The sequence below is a fragment of the Monopterus albus genome, unplaced genomic scaffold (genome assembly GCF_001952655.1).
Source record: "Monopterus albus unplaced genomic scaffold, M_albus_1.0 scaffold41.1, whole genome shotgun sequence".
Classification (NCBI taxonomy): domain Eukaryota; kingdom Metazoa; phylum Chordata; class Actinopteri; order Synbranchiformes; family Synbranchidae; genus Monopterus; species Monopterus albus.
This window is the reverse complement of record NW_018127921.1, coordinates 6,200,752-6,220,104: the sequence shown is the minus strand read 5'-3', so window position 1 is coordinate 6,220,104 and position 19,353 is coordinate 6,200,752. Positions and strand designations below refer to the sequence as shown.

The following is a 19,353-nucleotide window of genomic DNA, read 5'->3' as shown; positions in this document are numbered from 1 at the left end:
AAAAGTTTGGTGGTGTGTGTGTGTGTGTGTGTGTGTGTGTGTGTGTGTGTGTGTGTGCGCTGGCACTGGCTTGCCGACCCACTGTCTCCATCTGTGGTTAACTGAGCTCTCTTTAGCAGAGAACATCTCCTCTCCCTTTTCTCCTCTTCTTCCATCAATAGAGTCTTTGTCAGTGTTGTTCTTCATCATTTATGCATTAATGCAACATGACATAAAAGGAAATAATGTCCTTAAAAATAAAAAATGTGGGCTAGTATTTTCAAAGTGATTTGAATTTAGAGTAGTGCTTGAAGCTTTTATTTGGTGGAGAGGAGTAAAATCCTGTGATGATCCTTCATAATGTAGCTGGGTGGCTGTAGTTGTTTCATCATGAGAACAATCATGAGAATAATTTAAGGGTATTGACAGATGGTCATTTTTTATGGCATACTCCTGAATCACTTCATCATCACTATGGAAACTGTGTGTGTGCTCCTTTAATTTGAGTGAACTGAGCTGAAGGTCCCACAGATTTGTTATATTAAACTGTAATCTTCAATCATCTCTAATTTATTGGATCCCCAGCTGCTTCTCTTGCTGCCCCCATCCTTTGAGTGTCTTTGCTTGTGCATGAGTTCGCATATACATATGTATGCCATATATGCATGTGTGTCCCCCAAAGCAATAAAGTCTTTCATTTTTTTATATCTCCATCTCCCATATTCCCACCCACACATAATTGAACAGCACTGCAGCCTGTGAATATTGTGTTAGAGAGACACCCGCTGGTAGGTGTAGGGAGTGCACTTCACATGTTACCTACTGAACATAGAAGCCCTACCCATTAAGGAGCTCAGACAGGTGCTACTAATTTAGATTAATGAGTGGAGTAGAGGTGGACTTTTTCAAGGCACAGTAACAGGTCTTTGAGAGCCAGAATTCTTGCTGTTTCTCAGGTGTTCAAATACTTATGTTCAGCAATGCAAGACAAACAAATTTTTTAAAGTTTTTCAGCATTACTTTGAGACAGGATGCTCATGATTTTTGCAATATTGCACAGGTGAAAGAAGGCAGTTCTAGAGAGTTGGTTTATGTGTGATTTAAAGGACATATCCTGATCAAAAATGACTCCAAGGTTCCTCACAGTAGTACTGGAGGTGAAAGCTATGTCATCTGAAGTAACTATATGATTAGACAGCAGATTTCTAAGGTATTCAGGCCCAAGCACAATTTTTTTCCTTTATTTTTTCCAAGCATATAAAAGAAAATTATATATATATACACTCATGTATACACACAATTACAAAAATAATAACCATATAACCAATGCGCATAAAACATCACAACATTCCAATAGTACATGCTTGAAAGGGAGTAGGAAGAAGTATACACTTATCTAGTCCTACCCCCTTTCTTAGACCGTGGTACCACTAGCCCAACACCGGACACTCAGACCCACAGCAGTGCCAGTCCCCAACAGCCACCAGATATCCATCCTATCACCACCCTATCCATTGTACATACCAAACAAACCGCCCCAGCACCGCACAGGCCCCGCCCCATACCCATGCCCCAGCACCCAAGCACAGCCGCCCCGAAAGCCAGGGCCCCCGCCCAAACACTGGGACACGTGCGCCAAACATAACCCACGCAGTGCCAGGGAAGGCTCATTTCACAACACCCACCAATTTCCTCATCGACCAATCCCTTAAATTAAACATAGACCAGCCACGCCATGCACCCACGTCCGGCATCAAGCCAACTACCCCACGGTCTATCTCATCCCATTATAATACCCTCTCTTCATCATGCACACAGTGCTTCCTATACTAACTATTCCAATAACACATTAATTTCTCCATACAAGACTAAATTCCCTTTAACATCACCATTCAAAACGCAAGCCTATATTCAATGTCTATACATCAAACATCATCTTCATACACCACACAGACAATGCTTCAGTCTAGTCCGCCATCACACCTCCTCATTCATGTACCTTACATTACAAACCCTTTTGTACTTATGTTTAAATTGTTCTATGCTAGTACAATATTTTAAATCCTCCCTTAACTTATTATACAATTTTACACCACTTATAGAAATACAGAATCTTTTTTTAGTTGTACGTATAGAATGAATTTTTAAATTCAACTGACCCCTTAAATTATATCCCCTTCTCTTTCATTAAACAATTTTTGAATTCCACCTGGTAATAAATTGTTCCTAGCTTTATACATGAACACAGCAGTTTTATATTCCACTAAATCAAAAAATTTTAATACTTTAGACTGTATAAATGATGCATTAGTGTGATCTCGTTATCAAGTTTATGGACAATTCTCATTGCCCTTTTTTGCAATATGTACAATGGCTGAAGTGTACTTTTGTATGTATTTCGACAGCTTTCAACACAATAATCTAAATATGGTAAAATCAATGAACAATACAAAATATGAAGTGTTTTCCAATCCAGAATATGTTTAACCCTTGCCAGTATAGAGATACTTTTTGCCATTTTGGTTTGTATATTTTTGATGTGAGATTTCCAGCAAATTTTATCATTGATTATGACACCCTTAATTGGAGTTGATTATCCAGCCGTCGATTAACAAATACCATAAATTTAGTCTTATCCAAATTTAGAGATAATATATTTCTATCACACCATTTATTTATTTTATCCATTTCCTGAGTAATCAATCCAAAAAGTTGCTGTAACTTCTCACCAGATGCCCATATAGTAGTGTCATCAGCAAATAAAACAAATTTCAATACTTCAGATACTTTACAAATGTCATTAATATATAATATAAACAATTTAGGACCCAACACTGAACCTTGGGGGACTCCGCATATGATATCAAACTCATTCGACTGTCACCCAACTTCACAAATTGACACCTACATGTCAAATAACTTGTGATCCATTTCAAAACCATTCCCATAATCCCATATCTTTCTAATTTATTAATTAATATTTCATGATTTATTGTATCAAATGCTTTTTTTAGATCAATAAATATTCCCAACGTGTGTTTCTTCCCATCCATGGCACTACTAATATCCTTCATCAGTTCAGTTATGGCCAATGATGTTGATCGATTCGATCTAAAACCATATTAACTTTCAGAAAGGATTTTATGTGTGTCTATAAATATATCCAATCTGTTATTAAAAGGTTTTTCTAAGATCGTTGAAAATTGTAATAGCAGGGAAACTGGCTTGTAATTTGTGAAATTGTGCCTATCCCCAGATTTGTACAACGGATGACTGACAATGACTTCAGTTTTGTCAGAGTTTAGAAGTAAGAGGTTACAGGCCATCTAGGCCTTTATGTCTTTAAGACATGCTTGAAGTTTGACCAGCTGATCTGATTCATTTGGCTTCATAGAAAAATATAACTGAGTGTCATCTGCATAGCAATGTAAATTTATGCTGTGCTTCAGATAATATTGCCTAAAGGGACCATGTATAAAGTGAAGAGAATTGGACCTAACACAGAGCCCTGTGGAACCATATGACTAACTTCAGTTTGTGTGGAAGATTAATCATTAACATGAACAAATGGAAAGCTTTCTGATAAATAAGATTTGAACCAACTTAGTGCAGTTCCTTTAATCCCAATAACATGTTCAAGTCTCTGCAGTAAGATGCTGTGATCAATGGTGTCAAAAGCAGCACTGAGATCTAAGAGGACAAGTATGGAGACAAGTCCTTTGTCCGAGGCTAGGAGAAGATCATTGGTGGAAACAGTTATTGCAAGTCTGTGGCCCTGTATTAACTTTGTACAAAGGTGGTAAAACAGTAAAACTAGCTCATGAAATATGAAAATAGCTTTAACAGCTCTGATTACAAATGCAACTGCTCAGCAGGGCTCAGAAAACTAACACCATGCTATCCTGCTGTTGTCATCATGCTCTCATGCTTCATACACTCACTGCTGTGTGTGTCTGTGTGTTTTCAGGCATGCATGTGTGCACCCATGTGCGTAAACGTGTGTTAGTGTATGTATTGTCTGTTGCATGCCTTTTCGTGCACACCCGGTTTTGATTTTGAACACACAAATTAGATTTTTTGGTGCCGTTTCTTCATGCTGGGATGTGCATATTATAGGCACATTCAGACATGGAACTGTGTCTGCATGTGTGCAAAATCAGGCACTAGATGTGTAGACTCTCTCAACAGATGGCCTTTTCAGCACTCTTGCCTCTCGGCTAGGGTCTCTGCCACCCCCAGAACACACACTCTCACACACAGAGACACACACTCCTGCACAGAAATATGATTGCCGTATTCATGCAGTCAAACTGTTGCCAGACTAATTGCATAATGCATCATGTTTTAGACTGCAGACCTTCATGGAGGAAGGAAATATAACTGTGATTAGGAACATCTAGTTAAGCATAGTTTAGTGTGTTACATTTCATATGTTTATGTCTTTAGCATTTTGTGGAGGTGCTTCATTTATTAGTAAAACTACGTATGTGTATACTTGTTATATTATACATTCTGTATGTTTTATACACCTACAGCTCCTGTCACAACTTTGTTTCACTAAAACAGATTTCATTTTGGCAGTGTGTATCCCTGTGAGCACTAAAACAAGCACGTGCAGGTATACTACATATCTCACATTTGTCTGAATCTTAAGTTTTACCCCGAGGGCACTCAGTGTGTGTTGCCACTTACTGCCAGTGCAGAACACTTCAGCAGCACCATCCTAACCAGCCCTGGCAGTGATTATTGGCTCTTGATTAAGGTGGTGCACTCGCATGAAGCCATGTGTTCACTGCAATTTTCCCTCTCATTAATCTGCCACACTCCGTCTCCCCCCCTTTCTGTCTCTGTCTTTACGTTTCTGTCTTTACCCTCCAATCCTCCTTCCTCCCCCTCACCAGGAAGCCTCGCCCTGTCTCACAGCTGGTTTCGCAGCAGCAGGTAACACAGCAGTTTGTGTTGCCCTCGCAGCCCAAAAAGGAAAAGAAGGAGAGGGTGGAGAGGGAGAAGAGCGACAGAGAGCCAGTGCTCAAGAAGAACAGTCACAAGAAGATGAGGTAAACAGGCTGACAGCAGGTTGGGGGGATCAACGGGAATCAGATATTAAAGGGATGCATGAATAAGCACTAGAAAATACAAATGCTGTTTATATTGCTAACTGAACCTAGGTTAATATGTTGTCTAATGCCAGAATAAACTTAGGAAGATAGAAGTGAAGAAGATGGAGAACACCAGAAAAAATATCAGTCAAGCAAGATTGTAAACAAATAGTCTTAAACCCTTCTTTTTGTTTTTTTTCATTATATTTTCATTTTCCCCAACATTACCCCCACCCATCAGGCCGAGATTAAAAAACATCGACAGGAGTAGTGCCCAGCACCTGGAGGTGACGGTCGGGGATCTGACGGTCATCATAACAGACTTTAAGGAGAAGGCTAAACCCTCGTCCACCTCAGCCACATCCTCCAGCGCAACTTCACTGGCTGACTACCACAACCAGAATGGCTCCAGCTCAGAAAACACAGAGAAGGGGCTTTCCTGCTCCTCCTCACCCCGAGGAGAGGGCAGTTCAGTCAACGGAGAGTCCCACTGAATTGTCCCCTCAAACCTCGCCCACCCTCCACCCACATCTCCCCTGAAAGTCCATAGATCACTATAGGAGCATTCTGTCTCTATGTTAGAGCTGCACAATACTGACTCAAATAGTTTTTGCTTACTTTCTCCTGGATATTTTAGTTTAATAGGAATTGAAACTGATTTGTCAGAGAATGAAGTGCCAGCCCATCAGATTTGGCAAGTTTGTTCACAGATTCTCCACAGCACTGGAATTCTTCATTTAGAAAGTAATATGAAACACTGTTTGCTTCATCTTGGAAAATGCAGTAGTCTACATTACAAGGAACATTTTGGACAGTGTGCTGGACACTTTATCCACTATGATTTACATCTATATTAAACAAATGTGCAGCCCCACCCTTGATGTCACCTTCAGTGACAGGCAGAGTGACCTATTCTTCCCCCATGTGGAATTAAAACTTCTTTTCCTGTCTGTTATAAACCTAAAACATGTAGAACAAAGTACCTACACTGAACCTTCAACTTGACGGAGAACATTTGCTCTTGATCTTGATATGCCTGGTGTTTAATTGTGGACTGCCTCTGCTGTAGTGGGACGTTTTTTTGACAGCGTAGTGGATACACTCCTTCTGGGACCATTTGGTGTTTTCCATACAGTTTGGTGCAGGTTATACTTGTTATGTCCATATAGAGACCCCTGGCAGTTTTTGAGAAAAGCCCACTTTTAAATGAAGGTGTGATGTGTGATTTTAAAGGATAATATTGGTGTCTTTTGTTTTCAGTTTGTCCCAGTAACCTATACTACTCCCCTTTTATATTACTCCCAGGTGTCAGCACAGAATCAGCTAAGCAAGAGATACTGTAAAAGCAGGATTTTGTTATTCTCTCTTGACTGCCATTCAACCATGAACATAAACCAGCATTAAGTGATATTTCTGATATAAACATAGAATCACATTACTTACTAATAATGTGAAAAGCCGAACATGTAGGTTTTCTGACCCTCACGTAGACCAACCATAGACCATTCATGCCCAGCAAAGTAGTTTAGATAAGCTGTTACACAACATGAAACTGCAAAAATTCTTAACCAGCTATATGCTAAGTACAAACCAGAGCAAATGGGCAGGTGAATACTGGACTTAACTTGCTCAAGAAGCCGGAAATATAAGCTCCACTCGTACAGCTAAATATGCAAATAAGCAATTAATTGCTAGCATATTAACTATAACAGCTAAAGTTGAGAATATTTTGCAAATATGGCAACATTTCTTATTACAAATGCATGTCATCATATTTCAGCTACTTACTCAGTTACTTTCTCAAACAAGCTCATTTCAACCTAGGTTGATCTCAGTAGAAGGAGATAAAAAGTGATGTAGCTCTAAATTACACCAGTATTTTCCTCCCATCGCTGCTGCACAAACAGGCCTGCACCTGCTCAATGTCTCAATGCGAAACCAGAGTGTGCTGATGCTACTCTACACCCACAGTGGACCCAGGTTGGATTCAGCATGGTGCCTGTACAGCGGTGAAAGAGTTTTGACATTTATGAGCAGAACAGATGATGGAAACTGAATTTCTTTACTTTGACATAACAAAATGGAGAAGGTATATAGTGAACTCCCAGCAGAACAAATATAGATCAACCTAACAATACAATGACTTATAAAACCAGTTTGAATACCTACACAGATGAAATGAATGGTTCTAAAATATTGTACAATGTTTTGATGTGGTTGTAGTATCCATTATACCAGTGTTAATGTCAAGATTACTTTAACATTTTAACACACATCATGGGAATTGTCATGGCATGATAATATTATGGTCTCAGTATATTGTGGGACAGGCCATGTCTCTTAGTTTGTTAATATGGTTTAATGTGTCAGAGACGTACTCCCATAGGTTCACCACACTAGCTGGGACTAGGTGTGTGGACTTTGCACAGACATTTATTATTTGGTTGTGGCAAAAATGGAAGACACTTAAATGTGTTAGTGTCATTTGTTGATATTTGCTTTGCTTTCCCATGCTCAGTTGTTTAAAATGTGTGAACTTGTTTATTACATGTCTGAATAAGAAAATAACAAATTTCAAACAAAAAACTGTCTTATGCACAAAATTTGGCTTTGTTATTAATCACTTTCCTACACACGTGCATGCGTACACAATTTTGTATTTTCACTCATTTGTTCATATGTCTTGTGTCTTTTAGCTCCATCTGGTGAATGACTCAATAACTGCTGTTTATCTTCAACAATGCATGCAGGCTCACTTTACTTAAGTTCAGGCTCATAAGGCAAAACTCTGCACACCCAAATTTGCATTTGAAAACAGTGTTTATTGATATATTAGGTACATCAGAAATCGTCATTACATAGTTCACAGTAGTTAGGAACATAAGTTACTGTTTCTGCACAAATTAGCTACATCATTATATAGCCCCTTTTCTTGCAAACCTAATGAAAATGCAATTTGCATGGAGGTCTGTGTGTCTAATACAGCCCACTTTAATAAAGAGAGCTCATTCCTTAGAGCCATGAATAGCTCTTTTCATTGGTGAAATCAATCTTTTCCTCTCTTTATATTCACATTTGTCTCAGATTGTGTAAATTGTGCAGCACTTCAGATCACAGAAGAATAATAAAATATCGGGGAATCTCTCACTATATTTGCATGTTGATGCAAGCAAACATCAAAGACCAAAATCCCAAGTGAACAAACTGAGGCTGCCAGTTTATATTTAGATGATAGATTTGATTCACTGCAAGTTATTCAGAATTTGCCTTCCCAGTTTTGATAAATCACTACATGCTTTATTGTAATGTAGAAAAGAGGCAAAACCTTGCCTTTTTTGTTACATTTCAAATAAATGGCCAGTTTCATTTTTTACAACAAAAACAAAGACAATATATAGAAACAATACAAAGAGTAGATTGATAACTTATTTAAAACTTTCCTATTCCTATTAATTGCATTGAACTAACAAGTCATCAGTGACCTGAATTTCTTCTTCAGGGTTTTTAACCTGATCTTTGCAGTTACTAAGATAACCAACAGTCCGTGGTAGGCTAAAGGTTAAGGCCCAGCGCTCTCGCTGCTGCGGCCCGGGTTTGAATCAGGGTTGTGTCAGGAAGGGCACCCGGCATAAAACACGTGCCAAATGTCAACATACGAGTCGTCAGTGTGACGATTCGCTGTGGCGACCCCTAAATGGGAAAAGCCGAAAGTGACCAGAGTTATTTTTGTTTGTCAATACTTAATGAGATTTTATTGACTGAAATAAAAATGCCACAAACAACAAATCAATCAGCACAGGAACAATTACACAGAATTTCTAGAAGCATAAAAATGTTTCAGCTATATGTACAAAAATAAAAAAAATGTAAATGGAATCTGTAACACAAAAACATTTCACAAACGACAACCACTTATTTGTCAAACAGTTTGTCGGTGAAATTCATAAAACCGGTATGTATTATTATTATTAGTCACTGAGCTCCTCCTCATCACTAAAGTATGCACTCTTTTTGATCCTTGGTTTCTTAGAGTCTGAGGATGCTGAGGCACGGGAACCATCCTCTTGAGCCTTTCTCTGTTTCTCCTTCTCTTCGTCGATACGAGCTTGCTAGAGGACACAAAAACAAGACAATCATAGAGATTAAAATTAATGCTTTAAAATGCAGGAGGTTCATATTATCTTCTTCCTCTCCTCATTTTTTTTTTATTTTTTGAGGTAGTGTGTTGTATTTATGTTGCAACTGATATTTAGGTCACAAGGGCACAGAAATTGGCACAAACTTTCCATAATATAAATCAACAAATCATGTCTACAGAGTTTATGTAAATGGTTTTCTACAGTACCTGAAAAGCTATTGCTTGGCTTAGACTATCTAAGGCAGGGTCCTCTCCCTCTTCTTCACTTTCTTCTTCACTGTGAGGAAAAAGAAGTAGGAATTACAAAAAGGGCAGAGTGTAAATTAGGCATTTCTCACAATGTTAATTATAAAATACTTACACGTGCTCAGGTTGTGGAGCTTTTTTCTTCTTTTTCTTTTCCTTCTTCTTTGGAGGCTCCCTCTCTCCGAGCATGTTTTTGGGGCATGCATAGCTTAGATGACCTGTGTCCTGAGCATTTAAAAACACACAAGGGTAGGGTAGGGTAGGGTAGGGTAGGGTAAGCCTTTATTAATACCACAATGGGGAAATTCCAGTGTTCCAGCAGCATTAGAGAGCAAACAACAAAACACCACAAGAACAACAAAACACCATAAGGAGCTCAGAGAGGCATGACAAATGACACTTTTTAATATATTTTATTTCATTCAGCAAAACAAAAAATAATTATCCATCAATAAAACTCGACCATCTCACACGACAAAATAAATAAATAAATGTACTGACCCCACATTCATAACATTTAGACTTGTCTATGTAGTTGCGTCTCCTTATAAACTCAGCTGCTCGGCCATTGTCAATTGCAATGCTCGCTTTCACGGTTCTGCCAAACAACTAGGAGAAAAACACATTTGTAACTCTGACAAGTGAATATACAGTACAGGTAAGAAACAGTTATTTTCAGTGAAACACAATATGTGAAAACTGATGGTTTGACTCACCTGTTTGTTGTTTATTGCTCTTGCACAGTTATGGGCTGATTCTCTGTCCAGAAAGAGAACAAACGCCACCCCTTTACTCTGGCGAGTGTCTTTATCTTTAACTACTGTAACCCTGAAATAAGCATTGACAGGTAAGAAATACGCATTTTAAAACTTGGAATAACTATTAAATTAGAACAGACAGAGTCTTTGTATTGTGCATATTTTTGTCAGTTATATGATTCTTGACTACAGTATGGTTTACACAATGCAGTAAGATATACATAATAAAAATATAATCTAACAGACCCATTACTTACTTTACAACTTTTCCATATTTGGTGAATAGCTGAAATGAAACAAAGTGCAGCACGATCAGTAGTATTTAATAACACTAATAAACCCTTGTCAACAATTGCGAGAACTAAAGAATTACCTTGTGTAGGTCATTATTGGTCAGAGAGAACGGCAGATTAGACACATAGACGGTGCTTTTGCTTGGTGCCAACCCTCCGCTCATACTGGATGCATAAAGGACCCTGAAATAAAACAACAACACAATTAACGTTATATTTGTTTGCTAGACTTAGCTTAATTACATGTAGCATTAAACATTTTATCGTTTCATCAGGAAGCTGGGTACATTAACCAAATGACTTTACAACACTAGCCGCTATACTGATATCCAATGTTGTTTAAAAATCACATTATTTGTGTATTTACATGAAGCAAACGTTTATCAACCAGAAACAAATGCCATGTTTATACGTCGCAATTTGATGACGCAGGTGTATTCCTTGTCCAATAAAACCAGCCATCGTGCATGTCCATGTCGCTATCTACCGGGAAAGGCTAGGCTAACAAAACGATAGAGGAAGGTGAGATTGTTTTGCAATCTTGCGTGTAATAAATTACTTGGTGTACACGTTATTTAGTACGCGTTTATCTAAACGAGTCCCCAGTCAAATATTATTTGTAATTTTTGTATTGTAACGTTACTGAAGATAAGCTAACCTAGCCACTAAAGAAAGCGTGCGGATGTTTGCAGCCTATAAGGAGGCTAAGTAAATAGTAATGCTAGCTTTCCGTTCTGCATAAACCTAAAGTAATTAGCATGAACAGCACAGAAAATGTTGTGTTCATTTTTGTAACTTTGGTCGGTTGGCTGCCCTCAAACTGGTGCTGTGTTGAGTAAGGTGTTGTTTGTCAAATGGACATTCATCCGTTTGGCAGTCAAGTCTACAGAAAGTAACCTTAGCTGGCTCAGTTGCAGGATCACATCGCATTGTCTTACGGTGCTTTTCATTTCACTTAATTTTATTCTTTGTTACACTTGTGGCAAAATAGAGTTGTTTCCCGCGTTTATTTTACATGTTTAATTATGAAGACTATTCCAAAAACTGTTGCTTTCAAACGTGTATGTCCTGTATTGCTGTAATACCTTTTTTACTTTTACCTAATTTTCTTTCAGATTGTGTTGAAAGTCATATTTTCTCTGTACCACACTGTTCACAGAAGTCCTCGAGTCAGAAAGTAAGTTATTAAGAAGCTCTTCTAGTTTATTAGATATTGGGTTTAGCAGCAAAGAAGAAAACGTTCTTAATGCAAGGGTACATCTGAAATTAATAAATTAGGATAATGTACAGTAGGTGTATTTTTGCAAGTGTGATATATATTATAGTTTATATTTTATTGTATAAAAAGTTAACGGTGACATAATTTCATTGTTAAACAGTTGAGCATGAACAAAGTGCAGAGTAGTGCATGAATGGAATTCATTATCTAGATGGATTATGTGAGAAAATAGTGCTTCTAGCTTTACATAACCGTTAAAAAGGTATCAACTGGAAAGATGTCAGATAAAATAGAATTTTCTTTGAAAACATTGGTAATTATTGTAGTTTTAATTAGTTTATGGAGTATTTGTGTTTGCCTTATCAACGTTTCAGTGTTAGTTGAATTGTATTGTGTATGTCTGTATGATTGTAATATTTGTAGAAGGGTGGTAATTAGTGTTGCCGCATGTATATTATTTGTAAAAGGACCCCAGGAAGAATAGCTACTGTGATATGACAGCAAATAGGGATGTAATTTAATAAACACAGCCTGATGGAATGATTTCACATTAGCAAACAGACAAACACAGTTATCCAATTCTATGGTTTCCACTATCTACAGTTATGTTCTTGCATATCTAGTAATACTATTGTTTCAAAGTGCTCAAAGAAGTGGGCTGAATTCAACTTTAACCTCTAGAGTCCCTGCGTCCTCATATGAGGACCGCACAGCTTGGGTTTCCAAAGCTCAGGACTCTAGAGGTTATGTAAGAATCTGCCACTGAGTACAGGAATTGGCATTATTTTTTTTTTTGTAGCACTCCCCTTGAATGATACATGTACAGTATCTTTTACTTTTTGCCTTTTCCAGTGACATACAGGAGAGAAAGAAGTTTACGGGAGGTGTATGATGAGCGTTTTTTAACAGAAAGATCGGTGAGTGTTTACTAAGTAGTATGACAGTCTATTTAGGAATATTTATTTTTCTTGCAAGCAATAACATTTATTTTAATAGAATATTTTTGTTGTCATAATTTCTTGAACAGTGTAGAGAATTACACAGCCTGCTTAATTGAGAAAAATCTTTTTTTTTAGAGATTTATTGTCTACATCAGCTGAAGATGATTTAGCCAACAGGTTGCACTAAGCTATGTCTCATTTCAGGTGGCACATCTTTAAGCAAAAGCTATCAAATTAAAACTGACCCAACAAAAGGTTTTAAGAACAAAGGTTAGCTGAAAATGGCAATTTGTAAACTGGTACCTGGTCTTATAGGGTCCGTACCCCCGAGCAGGAGCTGTGGAGAGGAGGGCCCCCTTTGGCAGGCCAGAGGATGAATACAGTCGTGGCGGGTACGAATACGAAGGGGGTCCCCGTTTCTTCCCGAATGGTGGCGGCCCACGTACTTACCATGAAGACCAGAGGGTTTACCATGGGGACAACCTTCCTTGTGCCATATGTCGCACATTACAGCATCAAGTCAAGCCAAAGTGTTTATTGTGTGGCATGGCTTATTGTGTGCATACAAACAACTTGAAACTTCCAATGCAACTTGACAAACTATATCAAACCTATTTAAATAAAACCAACTGACAGACTGAAGATATTATTTAACATCAAGGCTCCTAAACATTTTATATAGTAAGAAACCTATGAAAGCAAAGGATGTAACAATCACTGTACGCTTAGACCATTTGAGGTGTATTTTTCATTTTCTTATGTAGTAGTTTTGTTTAAAAGCATGCACCCTTAATTGGCCAGCTGAGGGTGCCGCAGTTGAAGGCTCATGGTGAAAGGTCTTAAACACAGTGTGTGTGTTACATTGTCGCTGTTAACTGTGGCATGCATGTGCTTATTGGACTGTGAAATTCTGTTATGATGGCTTTTGTTATTATGTTTCATTATTTTTCCCACTGTTTTCCTTCCCTTGTTGCTGTAGTATTTTTTTTATCCATTGATGTATTTTGATTGCTGATGGGCTAACTCAGTGACTGTAATGTTTGACAGCAATGAGTCCAAGAGATAACATTACATAAACAGTAGGGGCTGGGTTTAGATGCAAGTTAAATGCAGATTTTAGAAGCAGATATTTTGGAACATCTGTATTTTAGGTTGTTACTAAATCATGTGAAGAAATCATGGAAAGGATCACTTTCATTGATTGTTATTTTTCTGTGTTCTCTACTGTGTGTCACAGGAGGACTATCCTTACAGAGTACCCAGGGAGGACCCACATGCAGGGCGATCTTTGGAGTTTGGGTAAACTGCTTCTCCTCTAAGGCTCAAGTGGTAATGAAAATGGGATGATGTTATTTTGCACAACATAGGCATATCTTTTCTATGCACAGGTCCTCTGTCTTTAATAGGCCTGTATTTTCACTATCTCTTTTTTAAAATGTTTGTTTACATAGCAGCAGTCATGAGTCATGGCTGAATATGGTCCATATGGGCCTTTTTCACCCAGTTCACATTTTTTACTTGATGCTACACTTTTGGGAAGTTGTTCAGTCTAGCAATGGTAGATGAACAGTGTCCATATATAGGCTACTAATTTCAACTGCCAGATTTTCTGAGTTCTGGAGTAAAGTAAAGACTCAGACTGGTGTATTTGCGTGGCGAGAAACACTAATTGTACTTTGTTAGCTGATCAGTTTTCAGGTCACACCAGTGCTGTGTTTGCAGTTGCACTGTTGGATATAGTGAAATTTTAGAGAAAGGCATGAAGTATCACCTTTCTACTGTTATTATTGCTATTATTTGAAATTACATTTAAGAGAAGATTCTCTCTTTCTGGTCATATCGGTTTAGCCTGGATAAATGTTTCAGGTCAGGTTAAATCCTAATGGAGAACAAGCACAGAAGCAGTTCCACCTCATGGAATTATCTTGTGTGTTCAGTCGTAACCTTCCCTGGCTACTCTTATATGCATGTTGAGATTTTTTTTTTATCTGATGCGTTTATAATAAAATAATATTAAAATAGAATCATGGATTTAAAAATGATATTTGTTGTTGTGTTATCTATTATTTGTCTCTGTATTTGTAAATTAACCATATGCGTTTTTATCCCCTTAGGACCCGTGTACCACCTCCTCATGGCGTGCGAAGCCAGGTTATCTACCCAGCACCCAGGTCCCTCCCAGAAAGTGGGGAAGACACATTAGTGCAGGCTATCCTCAACCTGGACAGAGGGTACTTGTGAATACATACTTAATCACTGCTTAACACATTCATGTACCATCCTTGCCTGAGATTCTAATGCATCTGTAGTAGAACAGAGAGGAGGGGAAGAATTTGTGAAATCAACAATCTGCTTATATTTTGGTTGAACATCACTATAGCTGTAACACACTGTGGGCCTCTTTTGCAATACAAGGATTCAGTTTTTTTTGTGTGTAGTTATCTTCAGGTGCTAGATGGCAGCATTGTTCTATGTCAGCACAAAAAAAGGACGGAGAAGTGTAAACATTCTTGGAAACTGTTGTGGCAGATAAGAGAAGTGTATACATTCTTGGAAACTGTTGTGGCAGATACTGGTTTAGAACTGGAGATGTCTTGATCAGATGATAAAGATGAGCTAATTTTCTACTTCTTTGATATTTGGGCCATTTATATTATGACAGCTTATATGTTCTCTGTGTTTGTCCAGAGAGGACAGAGACCACTACAGGAGAAAGGCAGCCCCTTTCCCTCCCCTCAGAGAGCGTTCTCCTGTTCGTCGTGAGGTGGCCCGCTCCCCCCACAGTCGCTCTGGTTCCAGCGTCAGCAGCAGAGGCTATTCACCAGACAGAGTGAAGAGCCTGCCATTTCCTTCACAGCAAGGCAAGAGTATGTAGAACTGTTAGTTTCCCCTCCTCTGATGTAACATGGAGCTCTTTTAAAACCCTTTTCAGATTAGGATAACCAGATCTCTTATTAGTTTGCTGTCTATCCACGAGTGATTATATGGGCGGCTCACTTTTCAGGTGCGGACGGTTCAGAGGCTCATGCGGGTGTTGCTGAACACCTCTGGGGGGCGATCTTTTCTCAACAGAGTGGACATGACACTTCAGGTCTGTACATGGTGCACATGAACAATCTTGGACCTGGGTGATGATAAGATGACCTGGTGTTCCTCACATGTCTCTTTGCATTAATATTGGTTAGTACCTAGTGGTGACTTTCCTGTGATTGGGTTCTTTCATATAAACCACTTCTGTTGCTTGTTATAGAGATACATTAGCACTTTCCATGGTCTGTAACATTTTATTTTCTGGAGAGAAAAGTTGACGTTTGTAAAGTTCTGTTGTCCAGACCAGATTAGCAAGATATTCTTGGATAATTCCATATTCTCTGTCAAATGTGATTTGGTTTGTCACACTGATTAAAAATTATTTTTATCCAGTTTGTCTGCTCTGGAAATAATTCTGATAATGTGTTGAAACACAGATTTTAGAGTATCAAATGTGTACAGCAGTGTACTTGTATGATAGTATTTGGAGAAATAACAGTTCAGATTTATACATTTTATTGTTCTTACTGACACTGGACATGCATGAACTGTATTGATTTACAAAACTAATCTCCCAGCATGCAAAGAATAAAACTTGAGTCTGATGAGCTTTAAAATACATTGGTACTGAAGTATCTCCCTCTATGTAGTTCTAAACCTTTCAAGTTCTTTTGTTTCCACAAGTGGTCTCCTACCATCTTCAGTTCTTTGCTAATATGGCAAAATTATAACTGCGGCTAGATGGTGTTTTAAAAAGTCAGAAATGCATGATCGTAACCTCTTAAAAGCAGAACATGACATCAATAATATTTTTTAGTGGGTGTGCTTGCTACTTTGTTGTATGTTAAGAAAGCCTGGTTATTGTGCACACATTATGATTTGATCTCCCTACAGGGTACGAAGACATCCATTCTCAGAGCAAGACCGGTAAGTACAGTTCACTATAGTTGTTGCAGAAAAGATGCACCCAGTGTAGTCTGGCAGAGTTGTTCTACCTTATTTTCTTAACTAAGAAAATAGAGAATTTATGTAGTACTCTTACACCAAATTCTACACGGAGAACTCTTTGTAGCATTGCTGGCATCAGATATTTTTAATTCAAATAAAGGAAAGTAAGATGCGATGACATGCAGAGGAACTGTTGTAGAAATATACAGAGGTTTTTAAACTAGGCCTATTCCTGGTCTGCACCCTGAGAGAGACAGAGTTTCTAATAGGTCTAGCAGCCAGCATTGTTCCTTGCTCTGTCTGCCACTTTGTCAGGCCCTATAAAGGTGCCACTCTGTCGTGTGTGTGTGTGTGTGGAAGAAAGAAAGAGTATAGAATGTCTGATGGATATTCCTGAAGGCAAAGCTTCCATTCTGGGGTATTTCTGTTCATTGCTTGGTGCTTAGAGTTCATATTTGTTGGCAGGAATTGATTACAAATATAGGATGGTTTCCATTGGTTGAAGAACAAACTGAAAGTTGAGTGACTGTAGAAGAAGTGCTGTCAGCAGTGAGGGCAGTTGTGAACCCACTGGAGTTTGAAGCATCGTGGTGGCCATGTCTCTTTATTGTTCCAGATGTTCTAGTTTAGGTACTTGGTTCTGGATTCTGGAACTGAATGTCAGCACCTTTTATAGAGCATTACATAGCCACCTTTCAAACATAAATATTCTTTTTGTTTTTCACTGAATTCCTGCTTACTGCTGTTATCCTCGTTCTCTAGTATCTTTTTCCTCTACACATTAGCCTACTCCCCACTTAACTTTTGTTTCCCTTGTTTCTCTAGATAAAATTCCAGGCTTGTCAAGAGAAGGCTCTCCACAGAGTGCAACCTCAAACAAGGTGAGTTCAAGTCGATGAGAAGAGTAAAATTACAAGTATCGGGTTCTTCTGATTGCAGTATTTCTGTTTTTGTGCTTCAATTTGACTTAAGTTTACTTGAATGAACATGAAAATAACACACCCTTTGCTTATTTTCATAAATAAAGATGCTTTCATTGAGAATGATGAATACACCAATTTGGTCACAAATGTACCATAGAATGTTGTCCTATTTATTGTACACCATGGAATCCGCCTCTGTCACCGTACAGCAGGACACATCTGGAACGGATTAAACTCCATCCTTCAAATAAATGTTTAGTTCCATTGACGTACAGTATGTTAATAGGTTTTAAAGTGGCACTCATGCAGAGCATAAAAGCAGTCAGGCCTGTGCTTTGTCTACCTGTGGCGTAAGCAGACCTCTATCACAAGAACTTGCACTTATTTTTAAGAAGATACTTTTTAGAAGAAAATGTTTTGAGCAAGTGTTAAAATATGCCCGTTACTGCTCTGCAAATAACTTGTTTTGCTGATATCATCCATCTCTAACTACACAAAGTGTAAATAGAGTCAGATGTAATTAGGCACAGTGTGTCTGGCTATGGCCACCCAGAAACATAGTAGCTGAAGTCATGTCTTTTTTGTGATCTTAACTGTAAATCTAGGAGAGGTCCCATTGGAACACACTGGGATATGCTTAAACCATTTACAATGAACAATTGTTTTCTTTTTTCTGTTGAGGAGTACAAGTGTGTTTGGTACCTGCGACTGTCTGGTAGATGTAGCAGGTCTTGTGCTTATGAGGAACTGCTGTGTATCATAGGACTCACAGTAAAAGAGTAACATTTTCACATATATTTACTTGGATCAAAGAGCCTATAAAGCTATCATTAAATGATTAAGGTCCCTGAAGTCTTGTTATTTATCTCATTAGCAGGCTTTAGATGTTTTAAGAACCTGCTGGGGGTCATGTGAAGATTTCTATTTTTTCTGTTTATAAATTGGCGCTAGAAACCTTTGTAAACCCATGCACTTGCTTTAGACATCAGGAATTACAAAATGCAACATAGAAGCAGTCCTTCCTCTCCTAATGTGCATTTTTGTAAGAACCACCCACCACTAGCTAATGAACTACTGTGATGAAAGTTTTACTAAGTGCTCAACTCCCACACACACACACACACACACACACACACATGGATACACACTGTTGCTTCTGCTGCTGTTTTTGATCTAGCCTGTGGTGCATTGTTGTTCTGGGGGCACAAACCTATAACCTTGGCCAAGATGAAAGGCCTGTGCTATGCCCCCAGTAAAGCTTGCACTAATGGCCCCAGCCCCTGCCTGCTGTGCAGATTCAACAAACATATACACACACACACAGGCTTTCTGGAGCCACCCCAGACAGAAGAGAATAAAGAGGGAGACCTAAAAGTGCTGCTCTGACTCTGGCTGCAAGCCACGGTGTCCTAGTGGGTGGAGAGTATGTCCTGGCAGCGAAAAGGTCACTAGAAGGTTTAGTCTAGTGATGACTGTCAGTCATTTATTCTACTGCTTTGGTCCATTTTCTGTGAAATATCCCATGAACACTCATCTGTTAGATGGATTGGGACTGAAGTGTGAGGTGTTGTTAATGGTTCCCAGATGATGCATCCTAATGATTTTGATGATCCCCTGGCCTTTACTCTACCTATATTTGTGAACATCAGTGCAAGATGATCATTATTGATGGCGTCATGCTTCTAAAGTGAGTAAAATTATCTTAAAATGTTTTCAAACAGATCGGTGCGTTATCAGTCGGAGTAAGGAAAAATGTACCAACGTTACCAATCCTGTCCA

At 38.5% G+C, this 19,353-nt stretch overlaps 3 protein-coding genes across 3 annotated transcripts in view; 2 read left to right on the top strand and 1 right to left on the bottom strand.

Moving 5' to 3' along the window:
- The window catches only part of yaf2 (YY1 associated factor 2), a 27,558-nt gene extending 18,845 nt beyond the window's left edge, over positions 1 to 8,713 (top strand). Inside the window, exons 3-4 of the mRNA XM_020599549.1 lie at positions 4,881 to 5,036; positions 5,320 to 8,713. Coding sequence (XP_020455205.1) covers positions 4,881 to 5,036; positions 5,320 to 5,572 — 409 coding nt within the window. The 3' untranslated portion in view covers positions 5,573 to 8,713. The remainder of the gene's footprint in view (positions 1 to 4,880; positions 5,037 to 5,319) is intronic.
- Positions 8,714 to 8,749: 36 nt separating this feature from the next.
- Positions 8,750 to 11,017, bottom strand: zcrb1 (zinc finger CCHC-type and RNA binding motif 1). Its single transcript, XM_020599540.1, has 8 exons — positions 10,881 to 11,017; positions 10,594 to 10,696; positions 10,478 to 10,506; positions 10,179 to 10,290; positions 9,964 to 10,071; positions 9,578 to 9,687; positions 9,424 to 9,493; positions 8,750 to 9,187 (listed from the first exon to the last, which is right to left on the bottom strand). Exons 1-8 carry the CDS (start codon positions 10,973 to 10,975, stop codon positions 9,047 to 9,049), a joined length of 768 nt encoding a protein of 255 aa, XP_020455196.1. The 5' UTR covers positions 10,976 to 11,017; the 3' UTR covers positions 8,750 to 9,046.
- The window catches only part of pphln1 (periphilin 1), a 14,684-nt gene continuing 6,278 nt past the window's right edge, over positions 10,948 to 19,353 (top strand). The window contains exons 1-10 of the mRNA XM_020599448.1: positions 10,948 to 11,035; positions 11,629 to 11,690; positions 12,585 to 12,649; positions 12,989 to 13,192; positions 13,911 to 13,972; positions 14,788 to 14,904; positions 15,362 to 15,540; positions 15,678 to 15,764; positions 16,598 to 16,630; positions 17,477 to 17,532. Coding sequence (XP_020455104.1) covers position 11,690; positions 12,585 to 12,649; positions 12,989 to 13,192; positions 13,911 to 13,972; positions 14,788 to 14,904; positions 15,362 to 15,540; positions 15,678 to 15,764; positions 16,598 to 16,630; positions 17,477 to 17,532 — 804 coding nt within the window. The 5' untranslated portion in view covers positions 10,948 to 11,035; positions 11,629 to 11,689. The remainder of the gene's footprint in view (positions 11,036 to 11,628; positions 11,691 to 12,584; positions 12,650 to 12,988; positions 13,193 to 13,910; positions 13,973 to 14,787; positions 14,905 to 15,361; positions 15,541 to 15,677; positions 15,765 to 16,597; positions 16,631 to 17,476; positions 17,533 to 19,353) is intronic.